This window comes from Rhineura floridana, chromosome 11, assembly GCF_030035675.1.
Source record: "Rhineura floridana isolate rRhiFlo1 chromosome 11, rRhiFlo1.hap2, whole genome shotgun sequence".
In the NCBI taxonomy this organism is placed as follows: Eukaryota; Metazoa; Chordata; class Lepidosauria; order Squamata; family Rhineuridae; genus Rhineura; species Rhineura floridana.
This window is the reverse complement of record NC_084490.1, coordinates 45,845,872-45,871,823: the sequence shown is the minus strand read 5'-3', so window position 1 is coordinate 45,871,823 and position 25,952 is coordinate 45,845,872. Positions and strand designations below refer to the sequence as shown.

Genomic DNA, 25,952 nt, shown 5'->3' with positions numbered 1-25,952 from the left:
GGAAGGGGCTGGCTTGTGAGCTGTGGCAAGCTGAGCAGGCCCTGCCTCAGAGGGAGGCAATGGTAAACCCCCTCTGAATACCGCTTACCATGAAAACCCTATTCATAGAGTAGCCATAAGTCGGGATTGACTTGAAGGCAGTGCTTTTATATTTTAAACATGCTATTTAACCAGTCCTGGGAAAATGTATATTTCCTATGACTGAACAATTTCTTAGATTTCAGCATTAAATCAGACAGATGGATCAGTGGGGACCTGGGACTTTTTCTGGTTCAGAATGGTACTGAAATATCAAAATTAGTTCTGTTCAGAGTGCTTCAATGCTAGAAAGTTCGTACTAAGGCAGTAGGGACCAGGTAATTCAGCATTGGCAATGAGGGTTATAGATATTAAAGGGCAGGTTAATCTCCATTATTAAGAGAGCAGTGTCCAGTCAGTTCCCAAATTGTTTGGGTTGGAGAAAAAATGTTTTGCCCATAACTCAGCAAGAGAAAATTTCAGTTTGAAGAGTTTTGGGAAGCTGGTTGGCTACATAAGCAGAGCAGAGCTTAGAAAACACTGAAAGGTGGCCTGTTGTGTAAATACCATGGAGACAATTTACAGTGAAATGGAATGCAAGTTGTTAAAATGATTCTGATTTTGAAAATAACTCAAGCAGGGAATGGTGTGCATATTTCCAAGTTAACTGTGGACTGTGGTATGTGTGTTGAAGGGGGATGGGTGGGAGGGAAGAGAATGAGGCTATAAACAAGCCACCAGTGCAGCTGAATAAAAAAAGATTTCTCAAGAAAATGTGGCGTTCAGTAGGTGTGGTAACACTTGCAAATGGTGGCTGTTAAATTAGGATGGGAGATAGCCAAGACTGAACCAGCATATTAATTATTTCCTTACTTCCTTGATGTAAAGTCAATTATTCTAGCACTTTGTGACTGGCTTTTGACACTTGTAACAATTATTTCAAAAAGTGTTGGAGTCTGTGGCTGATGATAACATGTTTAAAATAAAAGATAACATTACTCCTTGTTTGAGCCCTAGCATAGAAACATTGCATGTTTCTAATAGCTGAAGGTTAATACTTGTGAAATGGGCAGTTTGTTGAGAATTAATGTGATATGTAAATGACTAGTATGACCTTATCAAGTACCATTTCACAGTTGGTGGAAATGGTGGGGATATCCTGAAATTATTGTTCTAGAGTATCTTGAGATAACCTTTCAGGAACCTGAATGTGCGTTAGTTTATTTAAGTTACTTTCTGAACTATTCCTAACAGTTGTCCTTATGTTTATTTATCCTGGAAGCAGTTTGAATCACCTTAAGGAACAATATATACAAAACATTATGCTGTATTTTATCATGTTCCTTCAGTTGTATAAGGGTCAGAATATGTGGTTAGGTAGATGCTAGCAGCATGTAAGATGGTCCAGTGTCCAACACAGTGCCAGTGGATGTATGACGATGGGGGGGGAGGCATGGGTGTTTTTAAAAAAATATGTACAATGTAAGTAAATGATTAACAATATTAAAATATAAAAGTATGAAATGTTATGTTTGAAAGGTAAGAAGATTATATGCAACTTACTACGTGATTTGCACGTCATCATGGGTGTAGTTCGGCATTATGGATGTATGGGATCTTTATGTTAGCTAAAAGGGGACATAGGTTGCAAAAGGTTGAGAAACACTGGTCTAAAGTGTGTCTTGGCCCTGGATTCAAGTTACATATTTGACTCTGTATGCACTTGGTGATTTTGAACAAGTCCCCAGAAGGAAAATAGAACTAATATACAGTGGGCCTTCTTTAAAGAATTGTAGAGAAGATGAATGAGAAAAAGGAATGTTAACACGTTGAATGAATTCTGTTGTAGTCAATGTGCTTAATTTGATTAAAACTCTTACTAGAAAATGTTTTAAGGGAATCAAAATTATATGGAAATAACTTATAATATCTATTGAGCTTATAATTTTCTGTGTGGGTACAAATGAAAAACAAACCTGGCTTAACAATGCTGAGTTTCTTAAAATGATTGAGATACTTGTGAACCTGAAGGGCCTGAAACTGAGAGAAAGCATAAATGACTGCCTGTACAGCTGTAAAGCAATACTGGCTAAGAACTGGGACAAAATATTTTCTCACTTGAAGGTTAAAAGAGAGCAAGTGTGGTGTAGTGGACTTTGACTGAGAAACCTGGCTTCACATCCCCACTGAGCTGTGAAGCACATTGCATGACCTTGGGCCAGTCACTATCTCACTGGGCTGTTAGGATAAATCCCTGCACATGTTGCTCTAAACTCCTTGCATAGAACATGGGATACAAAGGTTAATAATAAAAAATAATAAAATGTTGCAACCTGAGTAACTTGGAGTTAATGTTGAAGGAAACATTTGCAGCTGTTGTCTTGAAAGTGTATTTTCCTCTGCTATTTCACATGATCAATGTACAGCCATAGAACAACTGAAAACCATAATGTTAACCAACCACTTTTAAGCACCAGATTAGTAAAAGGTCAATACTCTTATCAGTGATAGAGACTTGTAATAGGAGTTCAACTGTTGGCACAGAGTTTCCATTGGTGACACCTTATGCTCTTAGTCTCAAACAAGAAATGTTAAATGGTGCTTGTAATCTCTTCTTAGGACACTAGATGCCCAAACATATAAACTTTTAAATGGAACCTTTTGTATCTACTCCTCAGTGACAGCTCACTTGTATTCATGCCAACCGCAGAGAGCAGGAAACTATATTTGATCAGTTGATAAGATATTTGATTGATATTGATACTGTAGCAAGCCTCATAATTTTGAAGGCTGGTAAATGAATTACACTTTATCTGCAGCCTTTTATTTTGGCACAACTTTGTTTTTCTACTTGAGAAACCTGGCATGTTAGGAAGAAAAATCCAGTACTACAATTTGTTTAAGTGTAATAAGTTAGTGCATACACTGATAATAATATAACATGGTGACTAAGCTTGTAGGTAGCTAGAAAATACTTCCCTGTCTAGGTGACATGTTACAAGCATGGTGCATCATTCTCGTTATGTGATGAAGAACCATGAAAACTCAATTCTGTGTGGATAAGGCAACTTATTATGGCTACAATACTGTACATACTTACCTAGGAATAAGTTCCAGTGAGGTTAATGGGAGTTCTGAGTAGATATGCATATTTATTTAAATAGTTAGCTGTTGTTCAAAATACAGTATTTTCCCATGGCAGTTTACAGCATTTAAACAATTTATATGAAATATAAGCAACACAATCACAACAGTAAAACCTTTTTTTACATATGATTGTGATGTAAAGTGCAGTTTTTATGCTAAGTGTAGAAATTCTCTGGGCCCATTCTTTGATAAGATATTCTTTGTTTCCTGGAAATCAAAATATTCTTGTTACACTTCCGTTCTTGTGACACAGCCAAGTTTCTGTAAACTCTTAGTGGTGAGTACCTTTTTCCTATTGGTGAGCACTCCTGTACCTTACGTGAAAGCCCTATTTGTGGGAGAGAAATCTCCTTTCCTGCACACACGCACACGAAAACATCTTGATAGAGGAAAGGAGGTTTCTTTCCATTCCCATTGGGCTTTTAGGAGAGGTGGCAGCAGGAGTGAGATGCAGCTGTCCTTTCTTGCAAAAACTGTTGAGAAGAATAATGCCCCTTTGCACGTGCTGAAGGACTTGGAGGAACGATGAATTGATGGTAACCACAATTATTGGTTTTGATAGTAAGCTAAGCCATAAACTAGAAAACCCAAAGAGTATTGTGTTCAACATAAGCCTAGAATCTGCCCCTTTCTCAGTGCCCAGTTGAGAGCACCCTGTTGTTCTACCAGCTCTGTGGCCAAGTTTAGACATCTAATGGTCATGAATGTTTAACTTTTTTGTGTTTGTAGAATTCCTCCCACTAGAGGTTTGCTGCAGCCCTTGCCTTGAACATATTTTTTGAAACAGTTAAGACCTTTCTGTTTGGATAAATACATAGTAGCTGTGAATAAATGTGTAGGGGTGAGTTAGGGAAGGAAGATGGAGGTATCTAACTTCATGGTCAGTTGTGGACAGTTAAATAGGTAGTAAGGCTAAGAAAGACCTCTGCCTGAGTCTTTGGAGAGCTGTTGCAAAACAATACTGGGCCAGATAAGCTAAACTGACCTCTTGACACAGAAACTATATAGCAAGCCTGTAGAACCAAAGCACTGTAATGGTGTAAAGTGCTCTGTGTTTGAGAGTATAGTGTCTGGGTATAGTGCTGACTTTGTGTGCAAATGTAAAATACAGTAGGGCCCCACTCATACGGCAGGTTACGTTCTAGGCCCCCGCCGAAAAGCAAAAACTGCCGGAAAGTGGGGCTCTACTGTATACCAGCTGCTGTGCTCCAGCTGACAGTGATCAGCTGTAGTGTGTGAGCTCCCCGCACTACAGCTGACAGTGATCAGCTGGAGCGCAGCAGCTGGAGCTCCCTGCGCTACAGCTGATCTCCCCGCTGGCGCCGCTGTATTAGTGGAATGCCGGAAAGCGGGGTGCCAAAAAGTGGGGCCCTACTGTAATATTCTCCAAATTACAATAGACTAAGTTTCTGCTATGTGTATAAGCTGTCAGGAAAAAAGTCCTGCTTACCTATTCTGCGGAAGCCATCTTCTGCCTCAAAGGTCAGACAAAAGAAGAATCTTTTAAACTTCTTCATTTGCAGTGTCTCACTGGTCTTCTAGTTTAGCTGAAGGGCATCCTGCTGTACTTAGTAAAGTTTAGCCTGCCTATTGCTTTTTATAGCTTGCTTGTGCAGTATTTGCCAGGTTTGTGGATCATGCTGATAAGGTGATTTTGTGTTTCAATTCATTCTGTTTAAGATATTCACCAGCTTTGTATGTGTACAATATATTTGTAGTGGTTGGCCAATTGTTGAAGGTCAAACATTTTAACATGGTAGTAAGTTTCTCCTAGTGGTTAACTGAGACTCTACAAATTTCAGTAGCTAGGGTAGTGGCTGGGATCAAAAGAACCACACAGCTAGTTCCACACACTTAAATGAGCTTTGAACTTTTTCTTGAGCTGAAGCTTCCTATGTCACATATCAAGTGAGTCTTGATCCTCTGGAGACTTTTAAAGACTGTGTTATGTTGGTGGGGGCACTGCTCTTTAAAGAAAAAAAAATCTTTAAGTATACCATAGTACTTGGGCAAACCTAAAGTACTGTATCTATTCTCTTTTGCAAGTTCCAATATTTGAAGCAGGATACCTTGAAATTCTTGGTATTCATGTCTAGCCTGTTGGCCCATTATTTCCAGATCTTTGCAGATTTGGCCCTCAGATCTCTAAATTCCTGGTGTCAGCAATGTTATAATTAGCTGAACTTAGCCAAGCAGTTATACAAGTTTAAGAACAACATTTGCATAGGAATTCACTTTGATAGAGACTCTCAATCTCTTATCTAAATGCTGAACTGCACTCTTCTCCTGCAAAAAATTAATAGGAGTCTTGAGCAGAGAAGGGTGTTGCTTTATTTTGTATTAGCCGTTTACTGCTTGGCTAGTGTAATGCCACACTGGATGTAAATCCGTGGGAAAATGTGGTTGCCTAGATAAGTCCTAATAATGTAGTTGCTTGCCCTAGACTCACAGGTGTGATATTACCAAGTTTTTTCTGCTTTTTTGTTCTTGGGTGGGAGTTGGTTTAATGTTCAAGTTTTTTTGGAGAATGAATAACTTAGTCACTGTCTTAATATATTGGGAGGGTTAGATGCCTGGCATTGACTGAAGCTCTGAGCAATGGTGGATTGTAACAAATTACTGAGGGGGTTTGCTACTCATCTGTTTGCTCTCCTAGTCTTCACATCCTGCTGCTTCCCTTAGATCTTTGTCCTCATCCACATTTTCATAAATGAGGGAATGGGACCTCTTTTGAAGAGCGTATTGCATAAGGGAATATATAGAAGGATATATCCTAAGCTAAGGTTGTTGAGTGCTTTAAAGTTCAAAGCACTTTGAGTTGGGCCTGGAACAAATTGTAAATTAACACTTGTAGTTTATGCTAAATGTAGGTTGATTCTTCTGGCCAACGCCATCAAGAGTCTAGCCACTGTATTCTGGACCCATTATAGTTTACAAGTATTTTTCAAAGGCAGTCCTATTCAGTGCTCTTTTCTGCAATTCCTGTATCTTGGTGGCGGATTATTTAGTTTTCATCCACATTCTTGCTCACTCTGTGAGCAGAAGACAAAGCACCCTTCCCAGTTCTCTCCATATAATGTATAAGTTCTGGCCCAGATTTAGATAACTTGTGAAAATAACCGCATATACTACTGCACCTGTTGATAAATGGGGCTTTCTGCACACATTTGGGGATGCATTGAGACCCCATAGGGGTAAGAAATTGGGGTTAGCTATGCATTGATATCTGTGGATGTCTTTCACACAGGGATGTGCATACTTTAATACAGCTAGTTGATTTTTAGAAACTCTTTCCACACAGATTGCTGACATATAAAAGTCTATTTCCAGTAGAATGTCAGTAGAAGATAGAATATGAAATATGGTGTCTTATAAAATATTTGTAATTAAAGGCTAACTATTAAAGCAGGAATGGGGAATCTGTGGCCCTTCAAATATTGCTGGACTACAACTCCCATCATACATGGCCATTGACCATGTTGGCTGGGGTCAGTGGGAATTGGAGTCTGACAACATCTGGAGGGCCACTTTGTTCCCGCTTCTAAATCTTGTTGTGGCTTTTGATACCACTGACCATGGTATCCTCCTAGACCAGCTCTGTTGGATGGGAATTTGGGTCACTGTGTTACAGTGGTTCTAGTCCTGTCTGTCTGTTATTGTTGTTATTGTTATTATTGGTCCCAAAGCAACTTAGCACACCAACAATAATATTGAATAAACATGGCTGAGTTCATGCAGTCATATTGAAAAGTTATTTTCAGCCTCTTGGCAGTTGTTATATGGGGTGCCATAGGGCACTGTTTTTTCCTCAATCTTATTTATTATTTATATAAAGCTGCTGGGAGTAGTAATTAAGAGATTTGGAGCAAAGTGCCACCAGTATGCTGATGACACTCTGAATTAGGGCCCAGGACTGGTTAGGGCCCATTAGCCACCTTCACTGTTCTGTTTTTGGCACCTCCTAAACACTTTTTTGTTCAGGCAAGCCTGCCCAGATATATAAAGCTGACATGTATTTTATTTTACAATATATATTGTTAATGGCTGAATTTATTTGTATGTTGACATTTGTTAGGTCAATTTGTTTTTAATTTCTGGCATTCACTGATAATTTTAATATATGTTTTATATTTTATTTAAACCACTTAGACATTTTTACAATTAAGTAGTATACAAATTATGTTAAATTAATAATTAAAAATAAATATACATAAAGAGCAATTGCAACAACATTCTTTGTTGTTTAAATTGGAAACGAAAGACATAGGAAAATCCACATATGCTATAATTCTACATGATGCCAATAAGATCCTTAAAGTAGGGATAGCCAACATTGTGCCCTCCAGATGTTATGTACCACAACTCCCATCAACTCCAGCCAGTAGGGCCAGTGGTAAAATATGATGGGTGTTGTAGTCCACAACAGCTGATATTCTCTGCAGTTGTGCAAGCCATCAAATTAATAGGCCATAATCAAGGATGACATGTTTCCAGAACTTACTTACTGTAAGGTGGTATGTGGGAAAACTTATAGTGAATGTTTTTAATGAGCTTACAAGGTTGTATCCAACATTAGTCATATTCTGAGCAGACCCATTGAAATTAATGGGCATGAGTAATGTAGGTCCACATATTTTAACGGATCTACTCAGAGTAAAACATAGTTGGATATAATCCAGTTTCTGTTAAAATTATTTGATTCTTTTTTCATAGGTCTCATGTCAGTATTCATATTTGTACTAGCTTATATCCAGATAACAGCTTTTCCTGCTCTGTAATAGGCTTTCATATATTAATCATTATTGCATAGTTCTTTCCTTAATGTATCTGCTTCCCTACACAGCATTTAATGTCTGCATTTAAAATTGGTCTGCAGTACAAAATGTTGTATGTTGAATTGCGTTTGGATGCTTTCTTTTGGTGCTTTCAAACAAGATTAAATCTTGAGTCTGTCATGTTGGTGGAGTCTCATTGAAAGCAAGTGGACTGTGCTAGCATGAATACATTTTCACAAGCTCACATATTGTATAATCTGCTGCCTGGGTGTGTAATTTGTTGATGCCTTGTTTGTGGGTCTTCGTGGAGCTGAACATTTAATTATATTTAACCATTAACTTGGTTCCTGTAAATGTTTTCTGGCACTTCACAAAGGTTTCCTTATGTATTTGCAAGAATTTTAAATTAAAACATTTTTGTATTTAAGTGGCAGTGAAGCTTCATTCAAAAACAGACTCTCACATTGCTCATGTGAAGGTATAGATTGTGCATTCATTAAAGGTTGAATAAGACTCAGTGATTTTTTAAAAAGAATAAAAAATGGATTTTTAAATTTAAATAGGATTTTTTATTTGTTAAAAAAAGCATTAATAAAATAGTAAATTTCTCTCTCATTCAATTCCATCTTATTACAAACATGTCAAACCTACATTTTATCTCATGAAAATGGCTCTGCCCAACCTAACTACAAACACTTGCTTTTTGGAAGTTCTGGACTTTCAGTTGCTGTTTCTCTGACTAAAGTTACATGTGCAAAGACACAGGCTGGATAAGAATGTGATTATTGTTCTAAGGTTATGTGGTGGTTGACCTGGTCCACACAAGGCAAAGGAATTAGGACAGAGATGCTATAGAAAAGAGCAGCTGGAGAAAGAGTAGAAAGGAATAGGGAGAGGAATGGAAAGAAAAAAAGGAAGACATTATAGTACACACACAGTTTCCAGTTCCTGTATTCCCCCACACTTTTGCCACAGAAAAACTGTCACGGCTTCTGGGTGTAAGAGAGACCCTGTATGGAAATATTTTGAGGAAATTCCTTCCCTGGGCAAAAAAGGAAAGCGTGCAAAGTGTAAACAGTGCAAGAAGGAGATGCAGGGCCTAGTTGCAAGTAGGATGAAATGTCATAATGAAACCTGCTTATTGGGAGAAAATGATGTGGATGAAGATGTGGATATGTCTGAAGAGCAATGTGGCTCAATTTTTTTAGTAAATTGAATAATTCACTTCGTAATGCAATATGGGGATGCATCATTCATCAAGATTCTATGCCTTTTAGTATTAATATTATTCACCAAGCTGTTTGCTATGTTGGGATTTTAATAGAAAAAAAGCATAGCTCCTTACTACTTGTTTAATCAGTTAACTAGGTTTAGAATCTATGACCCAAGTTTATGGTACAGAAAGGTGGAGTTAAGAGTTGTCACTGGGTGTCATTTTCTTCTTTGATATTACATATTTTGGAACATCATGGCAGACCATAATGGTGGTGCCATAAGTCTAGGTGCTTGAGAAGTAGTGGCGGTCCAGCTTCAAGCATGTTTAGAGGAAACTGATTACTTGAATCTGTTCCAGTCTGGTTTCAGGTCTGGCCATGGCAGTGTAAGGCATTGCCTTAGTTGCCCTGGTTGATGATACCTTCGGGAGAAAGATAGGAATGCGATCCTCCTGGTGCTTGGAAGCAGTGATGGACTGGATGTGGGCCATTAAATTGAGGCTGAATCTTGACAAGAGAGAAGTGTTATCTGTCCAGAGTTCTCATGTCCAGGAGGTGGGAAGGTAGCCTGTTCTGGATGGGGTTGCTCTTTCTTGAAGGAGCAGGTCCTTAGTCTGGGGGTACTTCTTGATCCAATACTGTCACTGGAGCTTCAGGTGGCTTCAGTGGCTAGGAGTACCTTTTTCTACTTCCTGTTGGTTTGCCAGCTTTGGCCCCTTTTGGACAGAAAAGACTTGGCTACAGTGCTCCATGCTCTGGTAACTTCCAGTCTGGATTATTGTAATGCAGGCTGCCCTTGAAGATGACTCAGAAACTTCAACTGGTCCAAAATGCAGCAGCCAGATTACTGGCAGGGATTTCTTTTAGAACTCATATAACCCCTGTTTTAAAACAACTGCATTGGTTGCCAGTTTGTTTCTGGGCCCAGTTTAAGGTGCTCACGTTAGCATTTACAGCCCTAAACAACTTAGGTCGTAAATATCTGAAAAACTACTTACTTTCCTACATACTCTCTTGGGTGTTGAGCCCTTTTGGTAGTTCCACCACCCTCAGAAGCTCGGGAGGGGTGGTGGCCTGGGAGAGGGCATTTTCTTTGGTAGCCCCTAAGCTGTGGAACTCCCTCCCTACTGAGGTGCATCTGGCAACTTCACTGTACAACGTTCGGCGAATGCTGAAGATGTACCTCTTTACCCTGGCCTTCGATATCTGAGTTGTATATTTTTAGGACCCACTTTATTTTCTGTGATGTTGTTTAGGTTGTTTTTAACTGTTTTATGTGTTTTAAAATGGTTGTAACCTACCCTGGGACCTCTAGGTGAAGGGCGGGTGGTGGTAGTAGTAGTAGTAGTAATAATAACTTCCCCTGTTTTAGTTTAGCATAACTCAACTTCCCTAGGGAACTCCATTCTGTACTTCTTTTCTCGAAAAGACAAGCATCAGCAGATTGACACTGTCACTATTATGTACTATTTCCTAAATAAATAAAAATCAAGTTATCTAAACAATTACACAAAATGTACTCTCCTTGTGAAATGCTGTATTGAGTTGTAAATTAACATGTTTTAGAAATCAGATTTGCACCATTGTTTAAGAAATATGTGAAGAACTGTAAGTGACAAACTTGATTTAAATCAAGTGTTTCTCTTGGTGATTTAAATCAATCCACCGTGATGCCTTATGTTGTTGGACTCCCAACTCCATTATCCGTAACTGGCTGCATCTGGTGGGAAGCCCCAGTGTAGGGTTTTAATGGCTTGCCTTTAAAGGTAAATGTAGCATCAATCCCTTTAGGCTAAATTTGGACGAACTGTTGCCCCCCCTCATTGACATGTTACATAGTTGCCATGGTTTAATTGAGTGGAACTAGTTTGCTAAAGGGATCTTGTTGGACAGACTGAAAATCCAGCTTTCCTGACTAACATAGATTGTGGAGGCCTTTGTGTGCTGGACCTGTGAGTTTCAATTGATTCTCAGTGCATGGCAGCTACACATCTGTGGTGTGTGTGATGTGATGTTGATGGGAATGATAGTCTTCTGAATTCATCCTTGGAATTTGAACAAATTTGTATAATTTGGGGATTTGTGGCTTTTTAACTGGTGCATGCAGAAATGGAATAGTATTTTAGTCATCTAGGCACTGGAAAGAAGTTTTAACTCCTTAACATCTCAAATAGCATGAGTAGGTTAGATTGAAATAAAGAATTAAATTCCTGGAAATCAACCTTTTTTTATAAACACACCAGCATGTGGAGAGCTGAGAAACTATTTTGGTTTTCTGGAGACATTTCAAATTTCTAGGCAGTTGCATGGCCACAGTTCAGGAGGTTTCTAGTCCTAGCTGATACATTGGTGTTGAGTACCATAACTCCCAAATTCCAGTTGGCTCTCCAATTGTTCCATGCAGATTTCTCTCCTTTAGGTCTGGTAAGCTCCTTATCCAGAGGGAAGCTGTTCACTGTGAGGTTATAGAACTTGTTATAAAGGTATAATTCTAATGGTTGTTCACTATGTTAGAAACAATCACTTCTATGAAAAAGCTGTATGGGTAAATGGGAAAATATTAGTCTTGGGTTTTATTTGCATTGAAGCTCCTCGAAAAGTTAAATAATTTACCAGCTTGTTGAACTATATTTTAGATTGTTTGTACCATGCTCAATGTTACATGAAAGATCAAGTTATAAAGCGGAATGTGTCATTTGCAGGTGAAACAGGCGACCAATCAGATTGTGATGAATTGTGCTGACATCGACATCATTACAGCTTCCTATGCACCAGAGGGGGATGAAGGTAAGAGGAAATCTGAATGAAGTTTCTGTGTGTTCGGTTACCAGACACAATATTGATCAACTAATCAACTTAGTTTTGTACTGTTTCCTGGTTATTTTGATATAGTGACTTGAAGGTAGCCTATTTATTCTACATTTTGAATGACATCTAAAATTTGCTGCGTGATATGAAAGAAGATGTTTTGAAGTAAAAAAGTGATAATGTCCTGGTCATGAATAACACTAAACTAAACAATGGCTAAGTGTGAATGAGCAAGCATGTGGGTATACAGAGTGAAAACTGCAGCTGGTTTGCTCCTGCCCTGGTCCTGCTGCTGCCATGTTACCATGAGTCAAGCTGTTGTTTAGGTTAGTGTTATTTGTGAAACTGGGCTTGCGGTTTGTCTCACTCCAAACACAGCATGGGCTGTAGCCAAGGTTTGTTCTTGTCTTATTGCTCGTGGTTTCTTTGGGGGAGATTCGTGTGAAGCTAGGCTTGTGGTTTAATTCTAAGCTAAACCATGGCTTGATTTTGAGTAGTGGACAGCAGCAGGGCTCAAGGAGGATGAAATGGCTATGGTTTTCACTTTGTGTACTCACACACTTTCTTATTCACACAAAGCCATTATTTGGCTTAGTATTTCCATGAACCAGGCCATTATCACTTTTTAACTTCCAAAACATCTTCCTCTGTCATATCATTATGCAGCTTGCTCATTCATGCTTAGCCATGGTTTGGCTTAGTGCAGCATGAGAACTGGGCTATAGTGGTGGAAATCTGGGATCTGATAAGAATATGGCTTATCCCAGTTCTTCAAGAAAGTGAAGACTCCTGATGAACAAGACAGTGTAATGGCTGCCAGCATGATTACTTCAATATTTTCAACTGTTGAATACTTTGTTCCAGGCCTGCAAACATGTAATCTTGCAAACTGGATATAATTTATTAGCCATCTATGGTGACCGACCCCTGATGCAAACCTGTTTTTGCTTGCCACAGAGGGATTGTTGAGTATCTGGCAGTACAGCACACATGGTTGGTATGCTGTTTTTGTTTTGGAGGATTGTAAGTTGCAGGCCACTCTTAGATGAAAAACCTGTTTAATATGCCATGGAGACATTTTGCTCAGAATCTGACTTGGACAGCGATCCATCTTCCTCTAGAATGTGTGCCTTGAGGTACTTGAATGAGTAATCTGAAACTTGTTTGTTTTGTAGACAGCTTTTTTGTGATTTGGCTGCTCTGTTTGTAGCACATTGGCTTGAATTGCATTGGTTGTGTGTGGTGGTGTCAGTACAGGAACAGAAGAAGAGCCCTGCTGGGTCAGATCAAAGGCCTGTCTAGTCCAGTATTGTTTCCACTGTGGTTAACCAGATGCCTGTGGGGAGCCAATGAATGTAGTTGCCCTCTCCTGCTTATAATTTCCATCAAGTGATGATCAGAGATGCGCTGCATCAAGTGATGATCAGAGATGGTACATAGCCATCATGACTACTAACCATTGATGGCCTTACCCTCATGAATTTATCTAATCCCCTTTTAAGCCACCCAAATTGGTGGCCATCACTGTATCTTCTTATAGTGAATTCCATCGTTGTGGTCTGCCCTACAATAGGAGATTGGAGTAGATAATCTGTCTCTTTCAATCACCTGATCCTATGCCATTTATGTAGAATTGTAAAATGCAAAAGGTGGTATTGAAAATAGAGAGGATTCTTGGTGACCCTGTCATCTGGATACCTCCTCTTCTCTCTTGATTAAGAAGTTTATCACAATTTAATAGGCGTGGGTTCTGTTTAAATCCATGTCAGCACAATTGAGCTGGCAGGAATCTGGGTTTCTGGATTATCTGCAGAGCTCAAACCACTGGATACCTGGTAACAGCACATGGATGGTGTTATCAGAAAGCTCAATTCAGCTGGAATTTTGCACATGCCCCAGAATTGCTGCTCTCATGCAGCCTGTAGGGAGTGACGCCCCACCCACTTGTCAAAGTTGGTCCTTGGGCGAGGGGAATGTGAAAATTAAGGATCTGGCCACCAGCTGCATCTAGTTTCTCACCCCTGGTATGGACATAAAGGCAGATCTGTTAACAGTGGAGGAAGAGGTTGACTATTAACTGGAATGCATCAGGCTAATGAATATTTTATTTATTACTACTATCACTTATGAATGTATGCTCCATTTTTCTACAAGAGTACACAAAGTGGCTTACACAACATTTTCCATAATAGTCAGCTGGTGATCTGTTTTAATTTTTGTGTGGTCTTTTATTTTATTATAATTGTTGTAAACCACTTTGATATTTTTTATGAAATTGTGATATACAAATATATATAAAAATAAATCAGCATTTTATAGAACAAGACAAAAGGCATCCTAAAAACTAAACAGCAGTTAAAAACAAGTGCAGTTTTAAAAGCAGCAGTTGGCCCTATAAAATATTGGGAGCCGCTATATGACTCAAGGTGAAGAGGCAGTCCTTAAGATACTCTGGTCCCAGCCTGTTCAGGGCTTGAGCTGAGCCTGAAAACTGATTGGTGAACAGTGTAGCTGGCAAAGGACTGGTTTAACATGATCTGATCTTCCAGCTTGGTCAGTACTGAAGCTTCCAGACTTATCTTCAAGGGAAGTTCCATGTAAAGCATGTTATAATAATTTACTGGGAGGAGAGCAGAGTATGAATAATTGAGGCAAGGTCTGGTTTCTGCAGAAAATGATACAGCTGGCATGTTAGATGGAGCTCCTGGTCACTGCCTCCACATGGGCATGCAAGTGAAAGGCTGGGTCCAGGAGTACTCCCAAGATGCATATCTGCTGCTTCAGGGGAGTGTACATCCTTGAGCAGAACAGGTTGTATGTGTACTTCCAAGATAATCAGAACAGTTCAACCTCTGTTTCTTGAGCTTTTGTGAGACCCAGATCTGTCTAAAGGGACCATATCCTAGAGGCTAGTTGGATCCAGTCAGTTAAGTTGGTCTCCATGACTTCTCATAGTGTGGTGCTCATGGTGTCCATCATATGTTAAATCCTTTCATGCAGTGGAGTTCCCTAGTGTGGCCCCCTGCCCCACTCCATATTAACTTGACATGTCACGACTTAGTGGAAAATTCTTTCTAGCATTGCAACAGTGTAGGGAATAGGGAACCTCTCAGGCATAGGCAATGAGACATTTTTTACATTTCCGTATTGAGCTGACTGGATCTTCTATCTGATACAAAGTTTCCATATTTTTTTCTATGACATGTCAAAGGAGAAGATCCATACACCCTGATAACAACTTGCCTGTGTCCAAAAATGTTTGGTTTTCTTATTAATACTTTTTTTGGTCTTAGTATGAACTTAGTGATGAGAGCTCACTTTTTGGAGTCATTTGGATCTTCAAGAGTAACTTTTTTAAAAAATAAAAAACAAATTGCATGTCTTTGGTGTGGTTTGAAGAGAATACAGTTGATTGGTGGGGGCAGGTGGGATGAAACTAGTGAATAGATTCTTCTTTTGGAATGTTGAACAAGGTTGCTTTCTGCATCTTTCCAGTGATAGTGTGAGCCAATGGATAGAGTATTGGACCTGAGAGATGACGGTTTAAATCCCTCCTCAATAAAGACTTACTGGGTGACCTTGGGCTGGACTGAAAAATACCAGATGTCTAAAATGTTGCTGTTGGCTTCTAGGCTGTGGAAGCATTTCATGTTCCTTGTTCTCAATCAGTTTTCCATCTATAGAATGGTGAGCATCAGTACCTTCAGGGTGGTCATAATGACAAAGCAAGTGATATTTAAAGCACAGGAATAATTAAATCTGTAGCTTCAATGTTTCTGAGTACTTACTACTTCAATTTAATCTAAATTGTGTCTAATGGGAATCATAAGAGGGATTTACCTGCACAACAGTTAAAAGTGTGTTTTTACTTGTGGGTAGATCTGTGGAAGACCTAAAGAAATATGATACATTGCCTTTTATAATCTGGTGAATAGAAACCTTTCAGTCTTGCTGCAGGGTATGCACTTTTATTCTCAGGAAGCAGTGTTCAAAGGACATATTTTGGAAAAGAAACTGCAGAAAGTTGGAAGCAGAGTAAGGAGCAGAGTTTGGGTATGGCTCCAGCAGTTTTGGAGCCTGTCAATTTAATGTTAACCATATAGTGGACAAAAAGCTTGGTTCAAACTGTGGTGTTGCTTTATGTTTTGGACAGTCCACCCCAAGAGCTGTGTGACTTTTTATGGTGTGGGGGAGCAAAGTTGGTCAGATGATGCACATTTTTGGAAACAGCAAGTCTCTCATTATTCAGAAACAAGAATCTAATTCTCATTGAGGTGGTAAACCTGTTTGGGTCATATCACTTCATACTGCAGATGGTGCTGTGGGGGTCTATTTCAGGTCCCTTATCCTGCACAAGCTAGTTTTTTGTACAGAGAAGCATTCTATCCTGTAACTCTTCTCTTACCCTCCACGTCTGAAGTGCTGCAGCCCAAGTGGGCGTACACACGCTTCTCACTGAGATAGTAAGAGAGTGCACTTTTCTACCATCTTAATTTTCTTTCTAAAAAGACAGAAGAAATTCTCAGACTGTGAGATGAGCTGCTGCTGAGCCCACAACAAGAGCTGATGCTGTGGGCAGAACCATTTATCTTAGGCATTTATGCATTCTGGTCCCCAGCATATGTATATTTGAGAAGTCTAGAAAGCCATAGAAATAGACTAGAAAGTGAGCAGAGTGCCCATGCTCCATATAGAGCTTCTTCCCTACAGGCATAACTATAGAAAGGTGGGGCATATGATAAGCCAGAAATCTGTACTTATTGGAAAAGGTTCATGCCTTTCTCTTGCCACGTTGCAGCTTTCATGGAAATTGATAAAATGAGTGTCTCATCAGAAAAACACATCCTAACTCAGACACCACATGTAGTACTTGTCCGATCTAGTCAACCTTAGCTGGAGTACAACATGGCAATAACAGCTTTACTGAAACCTATCTGGCATGATCTCGCAACCTACCTTTGGTCCTTACCGGCTGGTTGAAGACCTATGCTCTAAGGAGTTCTGTTCATTAAAGCCTGTTTCTACATTCATGCTTCCTTAGCTGAGGGGTTCTCAAACCAGGGTCTGCTTGAGCATGTCACAAACTGGCAATACAAGAGTTGGAGCCAGTACAAAAAATGGCACTGGATGAAGGTGGAGATACATAGGCATAATCAGGTGACAGTTGGATCATTTTCAATTGATACCTAACCCCTCTTTTAAATTACTAAATTCTTTGTCACAGAGTTGGGGAAGGGTCATAGCTCATTGGTAGAGCATCTGCCTTCCATGCAGAAGGTCCCAGATTGAATCCCCAGCATCGCCAGATAGGGCTAGGAGAGATCCCTCCACACCTGAAACCCTGGAGAGTTGCTGCCAGTCAGGGTAGACAATGCTGAGGTGGATGAACCAGTGGTCTGATTCATTATAAGGCAGCTTCCTATGTTGCTATTTCCTTGTGACAGGGAGATCCACAGTTCTGCTTTTCTCAAGCTAAGAGACAGACACTGGCTTTAGAGGTACTGTGGTCTAGCCTCTTCATTTAAAGAGCAATTAGCTGATCCAGAGGTTCTAAGTAGTAAAGCTTTTTATTTTATATCCCCCTGCCTCCAAGTATTTTTACTTTTCCTGTCATTTCTTTTCCTTTCACACTTAACCTGTGCCCTATTTATCACCCAAACTGCCAGTTTCTTTCCTCTCTAATCCCTTTTTACATTCAAATGTTCCTTCTCTAACAACTTACTTCTTATCCTGAATGGGCTCCTAAATTGGCAAGACACTAAAGAAGGAGCACTGGTGTGTGCCTGTGTGTGCAGCGGAGGAGCAAGAAAATTCAGTGCAGTTCAAGGAGCATCTCCTTTTCCTCTCACTCAGTTCTTCCTTCCCTCACATTCAGCAGGTCACGTTGTCCATTTCCATTCCTCCTCTACAGTTTTGTATGCAACAGTCTTAGCTTTCTAGCCAGCTCCTGCTCCTACATGAGCCTATGCGTTACGTATGTGGTGAGCTGCTGCTGCTGCTAGTATCTGTTGAACCAAAAAGTAATGCACGACCAGACTGTGGTGCAGAGTCCTGCTAGTGGTCCCTGGCCCACAGTTGGGAGAAATGCTGCCTTGGTTGGATCAATATGTCTTTCTAAATGGAGGTGGCTCTAGGACAGTTAAATGCAATAGAAGCACCCTGCTCACAGGTACACTGTGGTCGACATCTCTGAAGTTGCGTGGGTTTTGCTGAGCCCAGGGATCTGCTGCATCATCTACCCCTTGTTTAAGCCAGGAAGCCCTGCTGGTTGAGAGCTCCTGCCTGTGTGCTGTCTTGTGCTGCCAGTGTTTGAAAGTAGCATGCATGCAGTTTTTGGCTCCTACTGTCCTATCAGCAGGGACTGATGTTTTTATAAACCACAACTTTCCTATAGAATTTGGGGTTCCCAGAATGTGGAAGCAGTGATATTTGTGCCCTGCTTCTTCACATCTCAGAATGTCTGGCTCTCATCTGTCAGGAATAATGTGATAAAGTGGATCATTGGTTTGACATAATGCCTAAGTAGATAATTCTTAAGGCTAGTTTGGAGCTGCTAATTGTGGAATTTAATATAAAGAGCTAATAACTCAATTTATCATTATAAAGTTAAAAGCAAAAAACTAAGATCCTGTGGCATAGTAATGATAATTGATATTAATCCTGAATCTTAACCTGAATTTGTCTTGTAAAATTTCCTAGTATGCCCAGTAAGTTCCCTTTTCTTTTGAACTGTTTTATAGTTGTTAGTATGCTAAGTGCATGGCTTTGTTGCTCTGGAAATGTATTCTTAATAGGTTTATTCAAATACTGTGACTATTATTTTGATAGGGTTAAGAAATTTGATTCAGTTTGGGAGGCTGCCAGAGCATAATGGCTTTGAAAGTGGAATAGAATGTATCTGGTGGAGGATTTACTGGGGAAATGCTTTGTGGCACCTGTTGGTAAGAGTCAGAAGTCAATGCCTTTATTTAACTCAACTCTGACAAGCATGTGTGATGCTTTTACATTTTTGGTTGCTCTGCAGAATGAAATACTGCGCTATTTGTTTGCCACTGATGCAGATATTGGGTTAATGGTCAATATGAATACAGGATTGTTTTAAGAGCAAAAGCTAGAGTAACTTTTGAGAGACATTGTCCTCTGGTAGTCTTGGTTTTGGAACACTTGTTTCCACGTCTAACCTTTGCCATGGGGCATGAGGCAAGCCATGCATACTCATGCACTATAAGGTAACATGTTAAAATATAGATAGTAGGGCTCTATCACACACGGTGATAAACCGCCTTGTAAATTAAAAGTGCCATGTAAATGTTAAATACAAAGAAAGTAAAGCAAATAAGTAGATAGCTCTTTTTCAGTGATCAGACAGTGCACACTGTTAGTAATTAGAGAACATTAGTTTGTGTGCAGTAGGAGTTGGGTGTTCAAACAGTGTTTCTATGTTTTCCTGGCTTGAGACAAGCCGCTTCTGCACAATATGCTGTAGTTCTCAGCTTGTGGTAAGCGAATTCTGCCTGGTAATGGTTGGGAGGAGGTGTTCCAGCACTAAGTTGCTAGTATACTAAACATGAAGAAATCTGCTCGTTTAGGGAAAACTATTGAAATCTGCTAGAGCATTCACATCTTAACAACCAAGATGAGAATTAGTTACAAAAATAGATCTAAGAATGTGGAGGCCACTTAAGCCCTTTAGAACAGACAAATTCAGTCCACAAATAACTTGGACCACTGCTCACTTATGCCCCCAAGTGGCTGAGCAAGCCTTTAGCCTTGGACAACTATTTAATAGCAGTGGTTAAGGTGTTGGACTACAACCTGGGAGACCAGGGTTCGAATCCCCACATAGCCATGAGGCTCACTGGGTGACCTTGGGCCAGTCCCTGCCTTTCAGCCTCATGAAAACCCTATTCATAGGGTTGCCATAAGTCGGAATCGACTTGAAGGCAGTGCATTTACATATAAGAAACTGAGAAAACTGCTATAAATGCAAAAGCTGTGCCCAACCCTGTGTTTCCTCTTGTTATTTCTTTTCCCCAATCTTCAGCATGGACATCAGCAGTGATCTGAACTGTTAACTTCAACCACCTATGAAGCATGCTAGTAATGGCAAGTCTCAAAAGGTGAAGAAATGCACTGGCTTGGCCCTTTGCCACAGTGCTTTGACTCAGATTGACTGACCACTATCATACCAGTAGCAGTAGCGCTACAACTCTGTTTCAAAGTCCCAAGGCACTAACATCACGATTTTATTTGCCAGGGATTTTTCCAGCCATGAGGAGGGGGTTGGTAATTTACACACAAGTTAAGAATCGATCACAGGTCTAAAGAGAAATGAATAATAATTAAAGGGAAAGGGAGGATGAGTGGGTCTTTTGTGGAACTCCATTTACGTTTACACTGTGTTCTAAGATATTTCCCTGAGACTTGGCAAGTTCATAACTACTAAAAGCTTCTGCTAAGTCCTATAATGAATTCTCTCTGGACAAGTGTAAATATTACACTTTTTAAATGCCTCCTTTAAGAATCATTGGAATGTCACCACTAATTTTCAGAAGCTCTTAAATCCCCCTCCCAGCTGGGAAGAACAGCTCCATCATCTAAATGCCTTCTATAAAATCAGAAATCCTGTTGGTGGCTGAAATAACTTTGTAAGGCTTCTTTACCCAGCAACAGGAAAGGAAATCCTGAAATCTCCACCAGTCCAGACAGGAACTAGCTTCATACTGCTTGCTTTTAAAAGCATTCTTAATGCTTCAAAGTAACACCATTATCCCCCACCTGCCTTCTTGTTTCTTTTCCCCAACCGTAGTCCTCAACAAGAATTCCAGGTTCTTTAGAAAAAAACAAAACTTCTCTAAAGACATGAATAATCAATTGAGAAAAGAGAACAAAGTTTCAGGAAGCAGATTTGGCTTAGGAGCTGCAAGATACTGGACATTATGTTAAACAAATCATGCACAAACATGCAAGTTTAAATATATTTATTTCAATAATTTCCTGAAAATGAGAGGGCTTGATGTAAGCTTAGTGTTAAGAATGCAAGCTTTAGATCTAAGAAGTCCCAGATTTAACTCCCAGTATCTTGAGAGAACATAACAGTGGGCCCTGAGACCACAGAAAACCAAGTTCAAGAATCCAGGCCATTCACCACTGACCAAGTGTTTTTATCAGAGCTTGGAAGTAATTTGTTACAAGTAATGAATTACTTGTAATTCATTGATTCATTCTATACTTGTAATTCGTTACTTTTTGAGGAACGAGTAGGTAATTCCTTTACATTTTGATTGTAATAGGAGTAATGTTATTACTTTTGTGGAGTAATTGTATGTTTCCAGCATTACTTTTGGGCATTACTTGTGGGGGGGGAAAGCTCCTCTGATTTGTGGATGAAAATCATGTGCCTCAAACTGGGCTTCTCTGCAGTGTTGCTGTTCCCTCATGCGTTGTGGGTGGGTCGAGGCGATGTGGGAGGAGGTGGAGAGTGAGATGGGGTGGAGTGGAGAAAACAATTGTTTAAAAAAATGGATGGTGGTGGTGGAATGGAAGGAAAAAGGAGCCGGAGGGCAAGACCATGCATAAAGGAGGGGAAGGAGGCAGCAGCATAATGGAGATAAAGAACTGTGGAGGTGAAAAAAGAGTGAGTGAGTGAGAAAGAGAGAAAGAATGAGAATGAGAATATACTGTGTTTGCACTTGGTGTTCAAAGTGGCCTCCACCACCCTCTCTGGCTACTGTGCTGCATTTGCAGTATTTTAACTTTTTGCATCTCAGGGGAAAATGTTTGCTTGGGTGAGTGTCCCTTAGTTGGTGGCAGGGCAGGATCCGGGAGGTGGTTCAGTGAGAGAGGTTATGCTTGCTGGCTGGGGGGAGGTTGCATTTGGTTTGACGTGCAAAGATCAGAGTAGTGGCCTCTGCTTCTCTCCCCACCTCCCTTACCAGCAGAGAGACCACCATTGCTATCTTATGTATAAAAAGAATTCTACTATCTCTGTATGTGTGTGTTTATTTTTAATGTTGTTTTAGGCTACTTCGATGTGCAGCAGCCAAGGCCAGCACCTTGCAGGCTTTTTTTAAAAAAAGTAACTGAAACGTAATTGCAGTGATTACTTTTCAGAAAAAGTAAAGTAATCAGTTACTTTCAGTAATTGTGATGGTAATTACTACTTTTTGGGCCATGTAACTGTAATTTATTACTTTAAAAAGTAATCTTCCAAGCTCTGGTTTTTATTTATACCAACAGTCAGCCCTGTTTCTTTCCACTGCTGCTAGTGATAGGTGTACTTACTTCATCTTGCTTTGGAATTGGTCAGTATTATATGCATCATTTGAAATTGTTAAAGAAAAGGCTGTTTTCAGGATGGCATATTTTCAGTGGTGGTTCATTGGCTTGCATATGTGCTTTGTGCATATGTGCTTCCTTATCTGGATGCATGTGTGTTCTCACTGCCAGGGCAGAAATTGTAGAGTGGGGTTAGGGAAGGGGGCGGTGCATTCATTAAGTACCTTTTAAAAACCAAAACCAAGCCAAATGTATGAATTGTTTAAAGATTTCATTTACATGCTGCAGGCCCCTCGGCTCACCTGACCAGATTGTGACTTATTGGTTAACCAGCTTTGCCAGAGTGACAGTTGGAATAGGGAACTTCAGTTTAATGCAAGCCAGGATATTTGCACAGAAGCAGGCATACAGTGAGGGATGAGATATGAATGTATATCCAGAGCTTCATAAACTATGGCTTATGAAGCTGTGGACAAATGCCCAAACACGAGTGTTTCAGTCCTATAAAAGGACTGAATATAATCGACATCCCGCATGTGCAGTTCTGGTTTGAACAGTTGCCTTTGTCTGTCCTATGAACAACCTTTGGCTAGGGTCCAGACTTTTTTATATTGCAGGACTATAAATTGGAATCATGAATTAATTGACAACCATCTGGCGACTGTGTAATTTTAGGAATTGCTCTGTATATTCAGTTATTTTGATCTGTGCTAGATGTTCTTTGCAAATTGTGTATATGTGTAATGCTCTGAAGGCTTGTAGTCTTTCATAGTTTGCCATAGTTCTTTTATTTCATAACAGATCATAAGTGAAATCTCAGAATAGTATTGTAAAATAAACCTAAAGGAGCCCAAAGATGTCCTGTGCAGTATATTTCATATAACTAGTGAAATATCCTAGAAATTCATTAAGAATCAATTTAACTAAATATGCAAATAATGGCCAGGTTTCATCAGAAAACCATGTTTAAAGTGAGTTTTTATATTAAATGGCTGTCAGTACAAGAAACTGCAGTTTATTTGGATTCTGATTCAATTTGCTTCTGATTCAGATACAGCAGTCTTGCCATAGTCACTTGTGATGGCTTGATTCAGCATGTAGTGATGAACTCATGCCTCTGACAGTCATCTCTCTCAAAAACTCCTGCTTCTTTCAGGTACTTGTCAGTTCTGCCAGGTACTTGTGAAATTTCAAGCAATATTTTAGTATAGGTTGGACAACTTGCAGCTCGTAAAGTCTTTAACAGGGCAGAAAAAAAACACATGTCCATTTGCCTGGATTCCTAGAAATATTATGCAGTTGTCTGAGAATTTGGAACACTTTTGATTCTAGGGATAACTCCTGGTGCTGGCTGCAAGGAATTTGGTACATTTCTGGAGGTCATTTGTTGTAGTAATAGGTTTAACTATATGATAGCAATATTTTCCAAAGTGATCTTTACTGCTGCATTGGGATGCTCAGCCTGGTTAATGTTGAATATTTGTGAGCAGATTAGATTACCTGTGGTACAGCATCAGCAGTGGATCAAGCAGTGTGCATGTGTGATTTTACCTGAAAGGAGCAGGCTGGTTCCCTGCTTTAAATAACTGAGACTTCAGAATTGGTAGAAAAAAACAAAACAGCTACTTTATTTATAGAAATACGTAATTGATAGGAAAGGTAATTAGTTCTAAGTTCGAGATACAATAGTTGGACTTGAACATTGCCCCCCATTCTGGGGGGGGGGGAGACAAAGGCAATATGTCTCCTCTCCCTTGGCTGGTCAGAGGAGGAAGAGGAGGAAGGAGAGATGTTAAGGAGTGGTCAGCTTCCCTAAGGGTATCAATTTACAACAGAAGGAAGACAGGTAGCTGAGCATAGGTAAAGATAGACAGCCTAGCTACCTGGAAGATTCTCTCCCCCCCCCAGGCATGCACACATCAGCCCCAAATTTGAGTTACAATTTCCCACACATCAGCAGTTGACTTCTGTTGAACATGTCTTCTGTCGCTTCAAAATAGTCAGTTGTCTTCAGTTCAGTTGAAAGAAGTTACTTCAAAGTGATACAGCCATGTGTAATCTAAATGAAGTCGATGGGAACTCCACATCAATCAATGAATTGTTTCTAACCTTACAGGCTCCTTTGAATTTAGTCTTCATTCTTAAGCACATTTTTGGTGGTTGACGGGATTTACTTCCAGATAAACACAGTTAGTATTAGGCTGACAAATTATATCTTGGAATATAAATCCATTTTTCATTTTTCAGTTTTAATGCAAAAGCTCCTCCTGCGCTTGACAGTCAAGAGACTTTTCTTTTGACTTCGAGATGCTGAGCTACTAATCAGTTCAGTTAATGTTTCATAGAATGCAGTGTCCTTTCTCATTGCCCATAGAATTTGGATTAAGTTAGTTGTGCAACATTTTTTCTTTCCTCATTCTCTGTGGCTTCTGTTGTTTTTTTGTTATCCCAGTTCTCTGTCCTTTCCTCCTCCTTCTCTGTACCCCATTTCACTTCCTAAAAGTTTGATAGTGCAATCTTAGTAAGATTAGAATTCTAATGTAGTGGGACAATATTTGAAACCTCAAAGTGACAGCATCCTTTTTTAAACACAGGGATACCTGAAACCTTCCCAACTCAGACTATCTAAACAGAAGTAAATATACTGAAGACTTATTTTCTTTGGGGGAAAGGTAATGTTAGTCTGAGTGCCACAAGTCTCAGAATAAGAGTCCTAGCTCAAGCAAGCAAATATATTGTGACATTAACTTTTATTATAAGCTATAATGCAAAAAATAAAAAGGGGGGGGAGGATATTCCTAACCAACAAGTGGGAAAAATGTTTGTGTAGCTTGTGTGCAAAAATGTTTTACCTATCGAAGATATTATAAATTACAAACATGCAAAATATTAATGCAATTGTAGTATTTTTAAAAGGTTTTACGTTTGAAACACAGTATGAAATTGGACACATACTTTAAAAGAAACATAATAGAGGTAACATGCTGGCAGTAGATATTAAAAGCTAAAATTTCAATTTGTCAGATGTGTTTTGCCCAAAAAAATAATCTCCAGCAGCTTTAAGTGCTGCGTGCTTCCTTAAAAAACAACGAAACTCTTCCAGATTTGGATGAATACAATCAGATTTCTTCTCTAATTAATTCTCTCCACTTTGAGAATTTATAAAAGGTGCATCAGTTTTAAAAACAGTATATTTCTCCATGCCCACTATTCATATAAAACTAATTTGAGCAAAAAACTCACCATGTGTTTTGATTATAGTCAAAGCAATGTGTATGAATGCTTGTGTACACATATATATATTAAACAGAGAGACCACCACCAAAAAAACCCTGATAGAACACGAAAAATGTTGCTCATAAGAAACGGTATATCCTTTGCAGGAAGGGCTCTGCTTGTCTGTGGTTTTGTACCCAGAATAATTATGAGTGTAGTTACATATAATAAAATACCAACCAATAAAGAGAGCGCTAATTGTGCCTATTATGACATATCTTTAATGTTAGCCATTTTGAAGAAATATGTACTTTAGAACTTACCAATTTCAGTAATCTTTGGAATGACTAGCTCACTGCAGACCATAATCTTTCTGTACATGTTTATACATCCTATTCATCCTGGTTTGCCAATTTATTAACAAATTGGCAGCGGATCACATCCACTCTGATTGGCTTCCTGTACTCTTTCAATGGATCAACTTTGGGCTCTGCAT

The 25,952-nt window shown here is 39.5% G+C and overlaps 1 protein-coding gene across 2 annotated transcripts in view; it reads left to right on the top strand.

The window, feature by feature from the left end:
* NPEPPS (aminopeptidase puromycin sensitive) overlaps positions 1-25,952 on the top strand; it is a 97,623-nt gene that overhangs the window by 5,313 nt on the left and 66,358 nt on the right. For both annotated transcript variants that reach the window (XM_061587999.1, XM_061587998.1), the window contains exon 2: positions 11,857-11,941. In XM_061587999.1, coding sequence (XP_061443983.1) covers positions 11,857-11,941 — 85 coding nt within the window. The remainder of the gene's footprint in view (positions 1-11,856; positions 11,942-25,952) is intronic.